The sequence below is a fragment of the Podarcis erhardii genome (genome assembly GCF_964252035.2).
Source record: "Podarcis erhardii genome assembly, chromosome: 16".
Lineage (NCBI taxonomy): Eukaryota > Metazoa > Chordata > Lepidosauria > Squamata > Lacertidae > Podarcis > Podarcis erhardii.
The window spans coordinates 29,408,074-29,425,175 of record NC_138514.1 but is presented as its reverse complement, the minus strand read 5'-3'; the positions used below and the strand labels follow the sequence as shown (position 1 = coordinate 29,425,175).

Below are 17,102 nucleotides of genomic sequence, written 5' to 3'. Positions count from 1 at the left end.
CAACTTCTAAGGTCCAGGGTACACCTGGACTAGCCCTGGGGGGGGGGGGGAGTGGTAATATTTAATTCACTGCATCATTTCTCATCCCCACCCCTATGATAACAGCACCCAACTGTGCTCCAGGGCAAGAAATATCAGTCATCAGTAGTTATCATAATACTGTAACAATTTATTATTTATACCCCACCCATCTGACTGGGCCTCCCCAGCCACTCTGGGCGGCTTCCAACAAAGGATTAAATTCCCTAAATTTTATTACATCAGTTACTTCCCTAAACAGGGCTGCCTTCAGATGTCTTCTAAACATCAGATAGTTGTTTATTTCCTTGACATCTGACAGGAGGGCGTTCCACAGGGCGGGTGCCACTACCAAGAAGGCCCTCTGCCTGGTTCCCTGTAACTTCACTTCTCACAGGGAGGTAACCACCAGAAGGCCCTCGGCGCGGGATCTCAGTGTCTGGGCTGAATGATGGAGGTGGAGACGCTCCTTCAGGGCCGAGGCCATTTTGGGCTTTAAAGATCAGCACCAACACTTTGAATTGTGCTCGGAAACGTACCTGTCATTTTGAGTACTCTGTGCAGCCCATTGTGACTGTGGGGTGGAAGGCAGTGGGGATCAAGGGTAAGTGGAACCAGAGAGAGAGGGGGGGGTGCATTTTGCAATTGTATGCATGCAATTTTGAGGGCGCAAATGCATTTTGAAGTTTAAGGCTGTAAGTTGAGGTTGACATTATCTGCATCTTCTGGGTTTTGTTTTGCCTTTTGTACGCTCAGGACAGATGAAGCGTACAGGAGAGTTTGGAATTTGTTGTGGCATTTTACAAACTGGGGGGGGGTATCATGGGGGCAAAGAAAGCATTCCATGTGCCTCTGTCTGTTTCACTATCTATTCTTGAGTGCTGCGGCTCAAAACCATTTTGTTTGCCTGAGAAAAGGAGCTTTGAGTCCTCGCAGGCTTTGGGTGAAAGCAAAAATACTACTCAGAAATCCGTATGTGTTGCAAGATGTTTTCCACCAGTGGTTGGCAGAAGGTAGACTGGGGTATTTATTGGATGAATTCTGAGAAACAAGCTTCGCTGTGTTGGCTTTGGCATCACTTAGCAGGAACGTGAAAGCAAATATTTTTGGCATTGCAATTGTTTCAGCTAGAAAATGTGCAAGCGAGAATATTGGGAGTGGAGGCAAAAGCATTTGAATTTCCGAAAAGGTCAGGATTCTTTCTTTAAACAATGTAAGGACTCTACCACTATGCAAAAGCACATAACCTGTTTTCTTAGAGTAACAAAGAAACACAGGGGCATCCCACAGTGCCTTGTTGAACCCCTCGAGTCAGCCCTCTGTGGGGTCTTCTGCACTGAGGGAGGAGCAAAAAAATCAGATCATTCTCATTCACAGGTGATGGTTGGGTGGGGGCACGTGAGGAAGAATGAGCTGAAGAAAGCATGCTGGTTGGTTGTTTATTTTTATTTACTAGTCTTAGAGTCACAAAATGTTTAGGGGTATGCGTACCCCTGCGCACCACCCCCTCCCCTCCCCAGAAAAAGCACTGTGCACATGGGTATGTATGTTATTATTGCTGTAAGAAAAACAAATGGACCGACCTGCATCATCTGAGGCCCTTCTTCGCCTGCCTCCTCCACAAGAGATCTGGAGGGGGCAAGATAAAGATGGGCCTTTTCAGTGGTGGCTCCCAGTTCGTGGAATGCTCTCCCCAGGAAGGCTTGCCTGGAGCCTTTGTTAGGTTAGCACCCTGGGGAGGTTGTGGGCTCCCCTTCCTTGAAGGTCTTTAAGCAGAGGTTGGGTGGCTATCTGCCATGGATGCTTTAGCTGAGATTCCTGCATTGCAGCGGGGTCAGACTAGATGGCCCTTGGGGTCCCTAACAACTCTACGATTCTATAGCTTTAGGCATCAGGCAAAAGCATCCCTCTTCTCCCCAGCTATTGGCTAACTAAACAACCTATGGCTTTTTAAACTGTGGGTATTGTTTCGTTTCTTATTGTTGTTATAGGAATTCTAAGGTCTTATATTTATAAAATAAATGTTCAGAAATGTACAAGGCCAACACATACATAAGTATATAAACCATGTGTCTGAAATAGTACAGGAGAACAACCCTGAAGCCATTTTGACTCTCCTGTGGGAAAGGGAGCAGTATTTTTCTTATAACACTGTATTATATATTTTTGTGTTTTTATATTGTAAACCACCCTGAGATCCTCAGATGATGGACAGTATAGAAGTATAATGTATAAAATAAAATAAATAAATGCCAGAGGAACACAGCTACTGCCCTCAAAATAGTTTCACGGTAAACTGCCTTCATGTCATTCATATTTGTCTGAATTTGCCAAAATAAACAGACACTCAGAACATTATCAAGAAGTGCTTGCTGTGCAAGGGACAAATAGGCACCATGTTCTTTGACAGGTATGGAACTTTCCAGAACAAATGTAAGATCAATCACACTTCAGAACTCCCTTCTTAGCTCTCAGCTGAATTAATATTCACCAATGAACCAATGAAGGTAATCGTTGTGGGGTTTTTTCCCTCCCAACACTCAGAGCTCCCTTCCTCAGAACACCTGAGTGTGGCGGATGCGACGTGGTTGGCGCTCAACGTGGTTTCCGGAGGAGGCAGTTTCTCCAGCTCCCAGCCCATCGGCGTGACCAAGATTGCCAAATCAGTGATAGCTCCGTTGGCTGATCAGAACATCTCAGTATTCATGCTCTCTACTTATCAGACAGACTTCATCCTGGTAAGGAAACACAATGTGAGCAGATAAATGACAGAAGTCATGCTCCATCTACAGAAGACCTGATAGGAATCAGATGGGTGGCCTCTCCCGAGACTATTACTTTAAGGGAATGATCCCCAATTATTTCCTATTTACCTTCTGCGTGACTTCTGAATTTTTAACATTTTGATAACAGGTAACCGACATGCAACATGGTGTCAGAAGTGGCAGTGACTGCAGCGGTTTCTAGAATGTATTGGGTGGCAATGGGAAGCCTCTGGATTTGACTGTGGCACAACATCAGTCCTGCACTTCCAATTACTCTAGCTTGCACTTTACTCAGAAAATGGGGCACTCCCTCTGCCCCTAATCAGTGATAGCCCTCATCCTGTGGTCCCTTTGTGTTGCCTTTGGGGATACCTTGTTTAGTGCAAGCTCTCTCCCTTGTCCTTCCTGCAGCACTCAGTGTCCCAGAGTTTTTTGAACTTCTGTCTGTCCTTAGTAGGCGGCTGGACCCCTCTTGGCCGTAGTGCGCATGCCTGTAAAATCATGTGTGTGATTGCTGAGGCGTCAGAAATGTTGCAGCTTTACACTTCAGCTGCTTTTGAACCACTGATAATTAGTTGTTTTGCAAAACAAAAATGGGGGAAAGGAAAGGAAGCTCTTTTGGTCCTTAAGAAGTATTCCACAACCAGGCAATACCTTCTTTTTTCATCTTTAGGACGACTACAAATGCACAATGCTCTGAGGAAGCTTTTGTGCTCTGGGTGTTAAGAAAAGTGTAGTGGGGGTGTGGGGGTTTCCAGGAGCAGAGTAGACAATGAACCAGGGAAGTATCCTGCTAACTGTGCATGACTGGGGAAGCTTATGGAAGCACCTGCCTGGATCAGGGCCTGTCTAGGAGCCAGGAACATTGAAGCTCCAGTGTCTTCCTAGACAGGGGACACAAAGACACATGCAGACATACATGGCTGGCACACCCATAAGGCAAGGGGAGGCAACTGCCTCAGGCAGCAAGATCCGCAGAGCAGCAGATTCCAGTGTAGATCTTTATTCCCCTTGTTCCTGATCTCTACCCCCTGAGAGGGAGAGCGCACCATTCTGTGGTTGGGTCAGCCCTGCATAAACACACATGTCCTTCCTCCCATCCAACCAATCTCTGTCCGTGGTCCTGTCATGCTTCATGCATGAATTAGACATAAGCATGTTGGTTATATGAGGCTGATTGCCCCACAGTAACCCCACCCTGGGAGCTTAGAGTGAAGGGCAGGCAATGAATTAAAATAATAGCAACAGGGTCTTTGTTTTTCTCATGAGCCGATTTCTTCTTCCCATGCTCAGATACGTGAGCGGGACCTGCCCTTCGTGACGCACACGCTGGCTTCTGAATTCACCATCCTCAGGGTCGTGAATGGGGAGGCGGTGGCGGCCGACAGCCTCGGGATAACAAACGGATTTATGAAACCGAAACTGGGTATGGTTCCCCTTCAGTTTGCCACCTGCCTCGTTTTACAGGGATCAGTGCTCTCTTTCTGGTCACAGCCCATTGCAAACCAAGACCCCTTTTAATGGGGTGTGCCAATTTCCTTTGGGGGGGGCGCCATCCAACATCGTGCTACGATGAAGCAGTACCCTTGTTCCCAATGTTTTGCTGCAGCAGAACGTGGTTGCAGAAAAGAATGCCTTAGCAGGTTGCTGGTAACTCTGTTGTGTGAAGAACTGCACCATCTATTGCATGATGAGCTTCTACTGATGCGCTAGGCCCCCTGCCTCCAGCCCTACCAGTCCCAATGAGCACAAGCTGCCGCAGCAGAAATAACTTCTTATCATTCCTTTACATCTGTGGCTCTCTTCCTCTCTTTCAGTTCAGAGGCCTGTCATCCACCCACTTTCCAGCCCAAGTAACATGTTCTGTGTCACCAGCCTAGACCCAGATACCCTCCCCTCGGTTGCTACACTCCTTATGGATGTCATGTTTTACTCCAATGGGTAAGTTCAAACCAGGGAATTGGGGTGAGGGCACAAGGGAGAAGGAAGCTTCCTTAAACCTCACAAGAAATGCCTTTGGACTTAACCCGCTTGAGACAGTTTCCCTTCATAACACCCTGGGATTGCTAGGATCGCTGCCACAAGCTTCTTGAAAGAAGGGGTGCCACATGATACCTGTTCCACAGGTATTGATCTTTTAGGGTGCACTTTGGAACTCCATGCCTGTATTCTTCCTGCCACCAGCAAAAAAATATTTTTGTTTAGGCAAGGTATGTAGAATGATGGCGTGCATTTTAATCTGGCTTTTAGCTTGTCGTTGATTTCAGTTTTGTTTATAGTTGTTTTTAACTGTATTAAATTTGACGCTTTATTCCTTTTGTAAACTGCTTTGGGCACAATCCAGCAGCATATAAATTGTCCCCAAATTTGGTTCTCCCTTCCTCCGCAGAGTAAAAGATTTTATGGTGGGCAATGAAGATTCTGGACATATTCGCTTTTTCTCATTCTCCCTCATTGAGGGTTACATTTCTTTGGTGATGGATGTACAGACGCAGAAAAGGTGAGAACCGGCTTCCTAAATCCTATTCACTGGGCCTCGAGCGTTTATTAGGAGACCTCGCATGTGCCCCCATGCAAACACACAGTGCCCACATGAATGCCAAAAATCCAGCTGGCTCCTGAAGTAACTTAAAAGAGCCCCAGAATACATAAGGGCTTCATACACCCATCCCAGAACATGGAAGCCATCATCAAAAAGCGAGTCAGAACGGTGCGAGGAAGTTACGCCAAGGGAGACGGTGGACGTGAGGGATGGGTGCCTGGGAGAGGAGATGCCTTCAGGAACATTCCAGGGAAAACAGCACTTCGGGGTGGTCTTTTGCGGGATCTGGGTTCGAATTCTTCTGGGGAACAGAAGAAAGAGCAGCGGGTGGGATCTTTTACCTGGAATATAAGTGGCTTTTTAGGGACGTGGGTGGCGCTGTGGGTTAAACCACAGAGCCTAGGACTTGCCGATCAGAAGGTCGGCGGTTTGAATCCCCGTAACGGGGTGAGCTCCCATTGCTCGGTCCCTGCTCCTGCCAACCTAGCAGTTCGAAAGCACATCAAAGTGCAAGTAGATAAATAGGTACCGCTCTGGCGGGAAGGTAAACGGTGTTTCCATGTGCTGCTCTGGTTCGGCAGAAGCGGCTTAGTCATGCTGGCCACATGACCCGGAAGCTGTATGCCGGCTCCCTCGGCCAGTAAAGCGAGATGAGCGCCACAATCCCAGAGTCGGTCACGACTGGACCTAATGGTCAGGGGTCCCTTTACCTTTACCTTTACCTTTACCTTTACAAGTGGCTTTAGAATTTTATATTGGCTATGTCTTGCAAGCCACTTTGAGTGTCATTGCATTATTTATGTTTGCTTGTTTATTTATATCCCGTCCTTCCTCTTAAAGGAGGCAGGGGTGGCAAAACAGTTTATTGGTTGTTTTGGTTGGTAGATGGATTGATTGCATTCATAGGCCACCTTTTTCTTCAAGGAGTTCAAGGTGGTCACATAGTAAACTTTAGCTGGCGACAACCCTAAATCTAAAAATCTTGCATAGGCCTCCCTGGGTGCATAAATGGGTGGTGGGTTTCTCAAGTTCTTTTTAATACAGCAGGACGGATTGAAATCTTATTTTCCTGTTTTCTCTCTCTCTCTCTCTCTCTCTCTCTCTCTCTCTCAAAGGTTTCCTAATAATTTGTTGTTTACAAGTGCATCGGGAGAACTCTGGAAGATGGTCCGGATTGGAGGGCAGCCTCTTGGATTCGGTATGTTGTGCCTTAGAGGCTGGCTGCTGACTTGCTGAGGTGGGGTTTACTGAGAAGCTAACGGATTTGCCTGCCGTTTCCCTGTCCATATATCCATCAGGGAACATGGGGTATACAGGGTGAGGCAGGAGTAGGGCTGCAATACTTCTCTTCTGCTCATTGGGATATGGGGCACCTCTCCCTCACATGGGAAGTCCCATTTATCCAAGTGGCGCGGATCATTACCAGGGGACCGGCAACACAATGCCCTTTCCCACGATACTCCATTGTTTCTAGCCCAGCCATGGTACTCCATTCCGTTTCCGCCTCCTTCCCACCTCAGCAAGTCAGCAGGCTGTATACCCCCTGGCCTGCGCTCTCATGATCCTTGCCATAAAGATTATGCACTTCACGGTTTCGCAGATGGCTCTGCACAACAGGAAATGCCAAGAGCAGAGAGCAAACAAATCCATGCAGTAAACAGAGTAAATCTTCTCAAAGCCTCTGTTTCTCAGATAAACTCATTCCTGACGCTCCCTTCACCGCCAGTTGAAGGACCTGTGAGTGCAGGAGCCAACAGGGCAGCCTCTTCGGCGTAGGCGCCAACTCCTAGGGGCCAAGGCAGTGCCGGATTTACATATAAGCTGAACAAGCTATAGCTTAGGGTCCCACTCTCTTGGGGCCCCCCAAAAAATTTAAAGGGGAAAAATCCTGGGTGTACATTTTCAAAATACAGTGGTACCTCAGGTTATAGACGCTTCAGGTTACAGACTCCGCTAACCCAGAAATAGTACCTCGGATTAAGAACTTTGCTTCAGGATGAGAACAGAAATTGCACGGCAGCGGCATGGTGGCAGCAGGAGGCCCCATTAGCTAAAGTGTTACCTCAGGTTAAGAACAGTTTCAGAATGAATTAAGTTCTCAACCCGAGGTACCACTGTATAAGATAAAAAACAAATAAAATAAAACCTACATACAGCAACTGTGTGTTGTGTAGGCTCCTGCGATGTAAGTAATGGGCCCCCAATCATTTTAAGTTAGAGCTTCACAATTATTTCACTATTAATATACTTAATTGTATTTCAGTTCAACCAGTACTTTGAAAAAATACATATTTTGTTAGGTGCAAATGGCTTTAGATACATATCAGGTCCATAAATTGCCATATAGCATATATTCAACAAACAGAAAAAGTGACAATTTGTTGTTGACAAAGGACAGCTGGACATATAAAGGGCCCCATTACGTTCAGTAGCTTAGGGCCTCATCAAACCTAAATCTGGCCCTGGACCAAGGCAGTTTTGCACACACCCCTCCCCGTGTATATTTTGAGGGAGCCAGACACCCTCAATGATCAGAGGGTGTCTGGCTCCTCACAACATCACATGTGTGACGTCAGGACATTGCGCAACTTCACTCCAAGCCCCCTCAATTCCTCTGTAGAGAAGCTGGCACCTCTGCTCCTCTGTGTTCGGAACAAGTTGAAACTTTCCAGACAAGTCACCCTGGGTAGCCCTGCGGAAAGAAGATTATAGTAATCTAATCCTGGTTCCCAAAGCAGGAATGTCTGTGGTCCCGTCGCATCTTTCCTCGGCTAACACGGGCGTTTGTAATGAGCTGTTTTCTCCTCCTCTCTCCCCTAGATGAATGTGGAATTGTGGCACAGATTTCTGAACCGTTGGCGGCAGCTGACATCCCAGCCTATTACATCAGTACATTTAAGTTTGATCATGCACTGGTAAGTCCCAGGGTGCTGCTTTGAAACCAAGACCATTGGTTCTTCAAGAGTTTAAAAGGCCATACATTGTTTAATTAGCCAAAGGCCTTGGGAAAAGAGGAAAGTTTTGCTTGTCACCTAAAGATTTACCCAGGCCTTTGGCCATTAAATAATCTATGGCCTTTATGTGGGGGCTATTATTAATATTATTATTATTGTTGTTGTTGTTGTTACTATTTTATTTGCTGTTTTTTATTATGCTTCAGATTATGTTTTTATTACCACGTTCCTTGAATTTGTTCTTAATGATCTACACCACCCTGGGGTCTTTTGATAAAGGGTGGTATGTAAATTATTATTATTATTATTATTATTATTATTATTATTATTATTATTATTATTTATATCCCACCCATCTGGCTGAGTTTCCCCAGCCACTCTGGGCGGCTCCCAATAAGTATTAAAAACAATACAGCGTTAATTATTAAAAACTTCCCTGAATAATAATAATAATAATAATACCCTGCCTGGCAGTGACTCTCCAGGGTTTCAGGTACGGAATTTCTTTCCCAGCTTCACCTGCAGACACCAGGTGTAATAAACAAAAATCTGCGCTTATACAGGGATTGAACTTGGCTCCTTATTTCCTCATGCAAAGCAAACCTTCTGCCGCTGAGTTGAGGCTCTTCCCTGTGGAGAAAGAGATGGTCCATTTTGGACATCCACCCACCCACCAGCGATAAAATATCTTAGGCCGGCTTTGGCAGCAGACTAGTGATGCTGTTAAGGTCTTTTGTTTTAATGTGTTTTAATGTGTGTGCCAAGTCGCATGCTGTGTTTGAGAGTCTTTCCCCTCACTGCCCCCCCCCCCAAATAACAATCCCCATGATGCTGCCCATTACCTTTCCTACATTAAGCCTCTTTTGGAGAGAGCCCTGACCTTTTAACCCATTAAAAGCTCAGGCAGCAAATCCCAGCTTTTCTCCCCCTCTGGTCAGATTTTTTTGTTTTGTTTATATTTTTTTGGCACCAGCCTCTTCTCTAGCCTGGAAACTCCAATGTGTACTCTGTTTTAAAAAAAGAAAAAAGTCAACACCATCTCAGATAGCGAAGGTCAAATGGTTAGATCCACTTGGTTTATTTCCTTAAACATTAACCACGCTGATAAGATAAGCCCATAAGAGCCTTCCTAAAGCTAACACACAGGGGCTTATTTCACACTGGGGTGATAAGCCTGTGTCTGGGCTGGGCCACCTCGGAGGTGGCGGGGGGGGGGGGTGCCTGACATCAGGGTCCAAAAAGTATTCATTGCACCTAGAAAACTAGCTGCTCAGGGAGAAAAATAGAGTAGCATCCAGCCATAGATTTCAGTGGCAAAGTGCTTGCTTTGAATGTATAGTCCCAGGCTGAGTTCCTGGGATTTATAGAGAGGACTGGGGAGGTTCTCTGAAACCCTACATAGATGCTGCCAGTCTGTGTAGGCAATACTAAGGTGGATGGACAAAAGTCGGTTTCCTTTTGTCCTTGGCACTCTATATTTCTGCATGCAGGGCCTTGTTAGAGCGCTGTTATTGTTGTTGTTTTGGGGGGGGGTTGTTTGTTTTTATATGGAAGAACATTCAGTTATTTAACACCCCCATAGTTGAAAGTGGTTCATCCCTACAATTCTGCAACACGCCCAACACCTTGCCACTCGCAGAACACCACCAGTTGGGCAGCTGCCTTGGCGGGGCTTTCTGGCAGCAGCCAAGGGAAAGCCTTTTTAAAAAGTGCTTCTCTGTCATGTCCCAAGGCCCTTAAGATGTCCTCCCAGGGACCTATAGGATTGTACCCATTATCAATTAAAAATTATGGGTGATAACCCAAAGAAGCCATTGAAGTGGCTGGACTGATTTGGATGGGTCTACTCTCGATTGTGATTTGAGAGAGCAATATCTGGGACACGGTTTTAGGGTACCGTATTTTTCGCTCCATAGGGCGCACCAGACCATAGGGCGCACCTAGTTTTTAGGGGGGGAAATCAAGAAAAAAAATCTTATTTCCCCCCCCCCAGCCCCAAAGAGCAGCATACAGGCGCAACCTCTCCCTGCCGGAGGGGTTGCGCGCGGCTATGTCACAAGCCAAGGCAGCCAGCAGGATGGATCCCGCAGGCTGTTTTGGCTTCCTCTTTAGCCCCCCACAACCTCTCCCTGCCTGGAGAGGCTGCACGGGGCTAAAGAAGCCATAGCCACGTGCAGCCTCTCCCTGCCGGAGGGGCTGCGCGACTATCCCTGAAGCCTGGAGAGCGAGGGGGGTCGGTGCGCACCGACGACTCTCGCTCTCCAGGCTTCAGCGAAAGCAATGCGAAGCCTTTGGAGCACAGAGGGAGTGTTCCCTCCAAGGAGGGAGCCTGCTGAAGCCAAGGAGCCTGCATTTGCTCCATAGGACGCACACACATTTCCCCTCAATTTTTGGAGGGGAAAAGGTGCGTGCTATAGAGCGAAAAATACGGTAAGAGGGGATACATACAAGAACTGCACATTCTCTTTCGGCAGTAATTGACAAAAGAAGTAAGTTCTTAAGCAAGATTGCTGTGTTTCCCCAGGGAGAATCAGAATGTTAGGTTTATTTTAATTCAGATGTGTGTAGCTTGCATTTTCTTTCTTTTTAGTCATTTTGCAATGGGCATCTTTTTTTTCTAAGGGGGCAAGGTGTGCGTTCCCAAGCAAACTTAAGTGTTCTGTGTTTGTTCATGTTGTCATTCTTGTTCAGCTTTACTTTAATACCGTGGTAACTTGGTTCTCAAACTTAATCCGTTCTGGAAGTCCGTTCCAAAACCAAAGCGTTCCAAAACCAAGGCACGCTTTCCCATAGAAAGTAATGCAAAATGGATTAATCCGTTCCAGACTTTTAAAAACAGCAGCAATTTAACATGAATTTTACTATCTAATGAGACCATTGATCCATAAAATGAAAGCAGCAAACAATGTACTGCAGTCACACAAACAATCAATCAGTAGCTGAACTGGGTTCCACACAGTCACAAAAACAAAACCACAAAATAAATAGCAAAAACAGACAGACCTCAGCGTAACACTCAAAACAGAAGTGTGACACTTAAATCGGAAGCGTAACACTCAAAATGGAGCACGTTCGGCTTCCAAAAAGAGTTCACAAACCAGAACACTTACTTCCAGGTTTGCAGTGTTTGGGTTCCAAGTTGTTTGAGTACCAAGGCGTTTGAGAACCAAGGTACCACTGTATTGTTAAACTTGGTTTTGCCGTGGTCCAAGGACTAGAAACAAATAAGTGAACCTGACTCAGTAAAGCTAATGCTAGATATCATCTTAACATTCTGTCCATCTATTCTAGGCACCCTACAAGGTTGCATTTATGACAGTTGGCCTATAATTTATCATATCTAGAAGTCTGAATTTCTATCAAAATGTAGCATCCTGGTTTTCAGGGCTGGTTGTTGTTTCTTCCCCCCACTACAGGTACCAGAAGAAAATATCAACGGTGTTATCAATGCACTTCAAGTGAGTCAAGCTGAAAAGCACTAGGAATCCTTTGGAGCGGGACTAAGGGTGCATTTTCTGTCAAAAATTCTTCTCAGTATTTTCTTGGAGCAAGGAGAGAGAGAGAGAAAAAGTGGTTTGTTTGTTTTTTACTCCAAAGAGAGCCTGAGAAAAGAACCCTTTGCCACGTGTGAAGAAAATAAGAAACAAAAGACTGCTTGAGAGGCATAAATAACTCCTGATAGCTTTTTTTTAAAAAAAAATAGCAATTTTGAAAATAAAATCTTCAAAGGGGCAAAGCATGGTGAGGAGCAAGAAGGAAAAATGTTTGGGATTTAAAAGCTGTGGAGGGTTTCTGAAGTTCAAAATGTACCAATTCTGCTGTTTTCTCTTTCAACCCACCCACCCTCTCCCCTTTTTCATTTTCATTTGCCGGTGTGGCAGAAATACACCGTTATCCGAGGTTTGAAATAAAAGAGACTGTGTACTTCAGTTGAGGGAGGAACTGGAATGGAGCACATTTGTGAGGATGGGAAGAGCAAAAGTGTAGCACGCATTTGCGGAAGAACAGTGAGAAGGGGAAATAAAATACAATTTTGGACTCTTGTCGCCTTTTCTGTGAACAACAGGCCGGTCATTAAGTGTGTCAGGCCAAGAGGGTCAGTTGTTACAAGGAAACGTCACCATGCTATGAGGACAAAAAGGGAGCCGTCCTGTCTCAGACCATCTATTCCAGCATTTTGACAGAAAGCAGATGATGGCTCCATTTTAGCTCTGTAAAATGTATCATCAGCACCAGCCTTTCTCAACCTCGGGTTGCTGTTGGACTACAACTCCCATCATCCCCAGCTACCAGGACCAGTGGTCATGGATGATGGGGGTTGTAGTCCAGGGACCTCAGGTGTTGGTCTGCAGCTCTGCGTGATTTCAGGCACAGAGCCATTCCCAGCCCTACCCCAGAGATGCCATTGGGGATTGAACCCAGTTGCTCGAACCACTACAGCTACAGCCCTGCTTCCCCATAGTGGCCAAGCAGATGCTTCTAGAAGCCAGCAGTGAGCATTAAGACGACAGGCCTTCTCTGCTTGGTTGCAATACTGGCTCTGGTTTGCTCTGTTAGGCTAGCATGGAGAACACCTCTCAGGAGAGACACATGAACTGGTCTGATGCTCTGCGGAAGCCACCTAAAACGAGTGGCAGGGAATTTTTTCGCCAGGAAAAGGACTTCAGTGGAAGAGCCACAAGTTCCCAGTGGCCAAGCCACAATATCTCCCAATAAAAAGGCAACAGGAAAGGCCCGAGACCCTGGAAAGTTGATGCCAGGCAATGCTGGACTCAACTGACACAGCATCCTCTCAATGGAGGCTGTGTCCATATGGGCAAATGGGGCACTGCCCCACCAACCTCTGCCTGCCCTCAGCCAGCCCCAACCTACCTGCCTGCCTTCCTGGATGAAGAGCTGGTCCAGGGGGTGGCACTGCCCCCATCAGCTTCCTCCTCCTCCATTTGCCCCTTGTAGAATTCAGCAAGAAAGACAAAACTAGATTGAGTTCACTCTGTTTGTCATTGGCTCTGGCACCACCTACTGGTGGGCTCCTTGCCTTCCAACCAGTCCCAGTGGATTGATCAGGTTGCATATTCCCAGTCTTTCTCGGCAGGCAAGACTGGGAAATAAAGCCACAAGCAATGAGGCTGCTCAAAACATAGCAGGATAGGTGTTTTCAATGACAGGGTGGAATTTTTTCCAGGGCTTGGTGCTTCTTCCCCGTGGAAAATGTTCCATGTTATGAGTTCATGAGCAACAGCCAATGGATGCCAAATGCTGGCACCCGCCGGTTGTTATGGACTCCAACTCCCATCAGCCCTGCTCGGGATAGCCAATTGTCAGGGATGATGGGAGCTGTGGTCCACAGCACCACCCCTGCCCTAAGGTATCAGAAAATTGCCTGAGGCAAACTGAGATATTTTTTTCAGTGCAAATTTTATCAATCCAATTCAAAGGTTTGTGGAAGACCCAGACTGCTGTGCACTATCTCATTTTCAGCAGGTTGGAGCAGAGATGTGAAGGTAGGGCATAGAGAGCAACATAAGAAGCTGCTTTCCATTGTCAGGCCATTGATTTCTCAGTATTGTCTACACTGACGGGCAGCCGCTCTCCAGGGTTTCAGACAGAGGCACCCTCTCAGCCCTTCCTGGAGATGGCAGGGATTGAACCTGGGACCTTGTGCATGCAATGCAACCGCTCTCCTCCTGAGCTATTGCTCTTCCCTGTTTGGGAATTACAGTCATTTCCCTGTAGAAGCCAATGGGCACAATTTGAATGCGTTCTCTTGGGCATAGCCCACTGACATGAGTGGGATGTGATGCTTGTGCCCTCTGTTGTAGAAACTGACTTGGATCCTGGTCAGACGCAAAATGGGACTGATTTTGTTTGCTTAGTTCCTCCATTCAGAATTGCGAGTTAGCCATTGGGATGCACTGCTGATTTGGGGGGGGGGGACTGAAATGTTGATTTCGGAACATTTGTACTTAAAAGAACTTCTCTGTGTCGCTGCAATTGTATGCCTCTAAGAGAGCCCTCTACAGTCTCCTGGTACGTCTCTGCTGAAATGTTTTCCAATCTAAGCAAGTTTCACTCTGCCTGTCTCTTTCTCTTAATGCCAGCTTGCTACTTTTCTCCAGGTGTCTAGTAATCCTCCTTCCTTCTGGTCCCGATGTCCAGGAGGTGATTGCCATTGCTGATGTAGCCAAAATGGTACCACCCACTTCCTCCTGGGGCTTCTTCAAGGCAATGGTGACATTAATTGGCAAATTCCTCTTTGCAGCTTATGCCTCAAGGATGACGGGGCGTTTAATGATGAATTACTCCCTTCATTAGTCAGTTCCTGTTCTGTGTGGAGGGAGAGGCTTTATTTACAAATGCCTTCTCGTTTTCTAAGGTATTTTTCATACTATATAAACAGCAGCATCCAGTCCAGAAAAAGTATATCAAGTGGAAATCAAGATCTCCACCATGAATGGAAGTCAGTTAAGTCACAAATAATGCTGGAAGTCACACTGAACATGAAGCAATAAAAAGAACAGAAGCCAAAAGAAGGAAGCTTCTAATTAAAGTTGCTTAGGCTCTGTGTGAGCAGAGCTCCACTGTAAGCATTCTAAAACACACATGGGGAAGATCAGGGCTGAGAAGCCTCTATCTGGACTTATGACTCTACCCACCTCCCACTCACCCACTTCTGTGCCCTCCTTCTGCAGGGCTTTTGCCTTGTTGGGATGCGTCCTTGGAAGTGTGCTTATGTCTCTTCCTTGGATGGGGGAGGAGAGAACCGTGTGCACAAACCGCTGACTTTTACATGGTTAGAATCTGGCCTACTGGATAAAAAGCTAAGATTCACACCAATTGTTCTGCCCACTTTTTGCATCTGGTCCTTCCCAGCCACTGCCATGTGCCTCCCCCTCCCCCCCCCCCAAAAAAAACCACAACCCTGCAAGCATGTCCCGCAGATGAAAATGCAGCCCTCGCTCTAGAAGGATCTTGGCCACAGAGGTAATATGGTGGTGTCTTATTAACCAATGCCCAATACAGGGAAGCACATTTTAGAATTCTATCTCCAGCTAATGACTGAACCGGCAGTACCGCAGCTCAGCTCAAGAGCTCCCGAGACAGAAGCAACAGCTGCCAGATTTGATAAATCGCCTCGCCTAGCAGCCGAATGCTGCCAGGCGCTCCGTGCAGTGCCGTCATGTGGCCATTTATCAGAAGGCAAAAATGGGTTTTCATTGCCCATGGCTTATCCCTAAAATGCCTGAACAATAGTTTGGATCGCTTCTTTCTTGCCGATATAGATATACAGTGGTGCCTCGGGTTAAGAACTTACTTCGTTTTGGAGGTCCATTCTTAACCTGAAACTGTTCTTAAACTGAGATACCACTTTAGCTAATGGGGGCCTCCTGCCACCGCCATGCAATTTCTGTTCTCATCCTGAAGCAAAGTTCTTAACCCAAGGTACTATTTCTGGGTTAGCAGCGTCTGTAACCCGAGGTAGCAGTATACTCAGACCGGAGGGGGCGTCTTTGAGGGCTGAACGTGTGAGGCAGGGGAGAAGGAAGGAAGTAGCCAGGTACACTTTACAACAACAACCACTACTACAACAAATGCACACCACTCTTTCTCTCTCATAGGCCAAGGAGCTGTTTTTCTCAAACTAAAGAGATGGTCAGATGGCGTACCCTTGGCTCATTCCTCTCCATCAAAAACTATGGGAGTGCAAGGGTAGGAGAGGGACAGAATAGAAGGGAAGGAGGCTTGAACCCTCATGTAGATCAGCACTGAAGGCATGGGCAACCCTGACATGTATGTCATTCACGCATTTCCTCTCCTCCTGCCCCGGCTGCAAGGAGATCAGAACTTTGCACTTCCCTTTTCAATTAACTGCAGTTTCAGCATCGTATCTGAATCCCTAGCTCTGGTTCTGCTAAAACAAGACACCTTCAAAAATAATGGTTTGATGTGGGCTGGTTTCACTAAACCATAGTTATGGCTAACCATGGTTTACACAGGTTCTGACACACTGCTAAACCGTGGTTGTCAGGAGAATCAACAAGCCCAAGTTCAATGGCACGATATAATATGTTCTCTATTTGGGTACAGTACATAGTGAGAGCTAAGATCTGTGAAGGGAAGGAGCCAGGGATACGATGAAACTTTTCAGTAAAAGTTTCAGCGGTTGCTTTCAAACGAGGCAGGGATCCTGCATTGCTCCAGCTGTGCTTGGACTCAAACTCCCAACATCCCTTGCTACTGACCATGCTGGCTGGGGGCTGATGGGAGTTGGGAGTTCAACCACAGCTGGAGACCCACAGCTTCCCTAGCCCTGCTCTGGGACAATAAAGAGCTGGGTGCTAGAAAGAAAGGAATAAGGCAAAGACATTCAATCATCTCATAAGAGCATCTTTCAAAAGCAGCAGCATGTTCTACAATCCCGCTGTAAACAAACCCTTTTGCTCTGACTGCACAGCAGTGCAGGCTTCCTCGCAGCACTCCCAAGTCCTTAGCAACCACTTCGGAAGTACAGCATTACGAAGACGGCCGAGCGGCTAACGATTGTCCTGAGTGAACAGCTCCCAAAATTTGTGCAGGGTCCCTCCGAAACAAATCCTTGTTCCTTTGAAGCCTGCTGCCATGGTGACTTCATTAAGTTTGCTCACAAGGAATTCAGGCATCAGTCCCAAAGAGCTGCCAAGACCAGTCATCAGGAAAAAGTTGATACATTTCTAGTTGTGCTCCAAGTCATCAGGCACTGTCCAATCAGGCATTGCTACACAAAGGATTTAACCAGCGTGACCATGTGGTCCACCCCGCAGGCGACATCTACCACCTCACCTG

The 17,102-nt window shown here is 46.5% G+C and overlaps 2 protein-coding genes across 2 annotated transcripts in view; one reads left to right on the top strand and one right to left on the bottom strand.

Moving 5' to 3' along the window:
• The window catches only part of CASTOR2 (cytosolic arginine sensor for mTORC1 subunit 2), a 47,261-nt gene extending 34,944 nt beyond the window's left edge, over nucleotides 1–12,317 (top strand). Inside the window, exons 3-9 of the mRNA XM_081843616.1 lie at nucleotides 2,563–2,756; nucleotides 4,077–4,209; nucleotides 4,601–4,724; nucleotides 5,173–5,283; nucleotides 6,441–6,523; nucleotides 8,146–8,240; nucleotides 11,696–12,317. Coding sequence (XP_081699742.1) covers nucleotides 2,563–2,756; nucleotides 4,077–4,209; nucleotides 4,601–4,724; nucleotides 5,173–5,283; nucleotides 6,441–6,523; nucleotides 8,146–8,240; nucleotides 11,696–11,761 — 806 coding nt within the window. The 3' untranslated portion in view covers nucleotides 11,762–12,317. The remainder of the gene's footprint in view (nucleotides 1–2,562; nucleotides 2,757–4,076; nucleotides 4,210–4,600; nucleotides 4,725–5,172; nucleotides 5,284–6,440; nucleotides 6,524–8,145; nucleotides 8,241–11,695) is intronic.
• RCC1L (RCC1 like) overlaps nucleotides 11,975–17,102 on the bottom strand; it is a 15,574-nt gene continuing 10,446 nt past the window's right edge. The window contains exon 11 of the mRNA XM_088845566.1: nucleotides 11,975–17,102. This exon is cut by the window's right edge and continues 10 nt beyond it. Coding sequence (XP_088701692.1) covers nucleotides 17,035–17,102 — 68 coding nt within the window. The 3' untranslated portion in view covers nucleotides 11,975–17,034.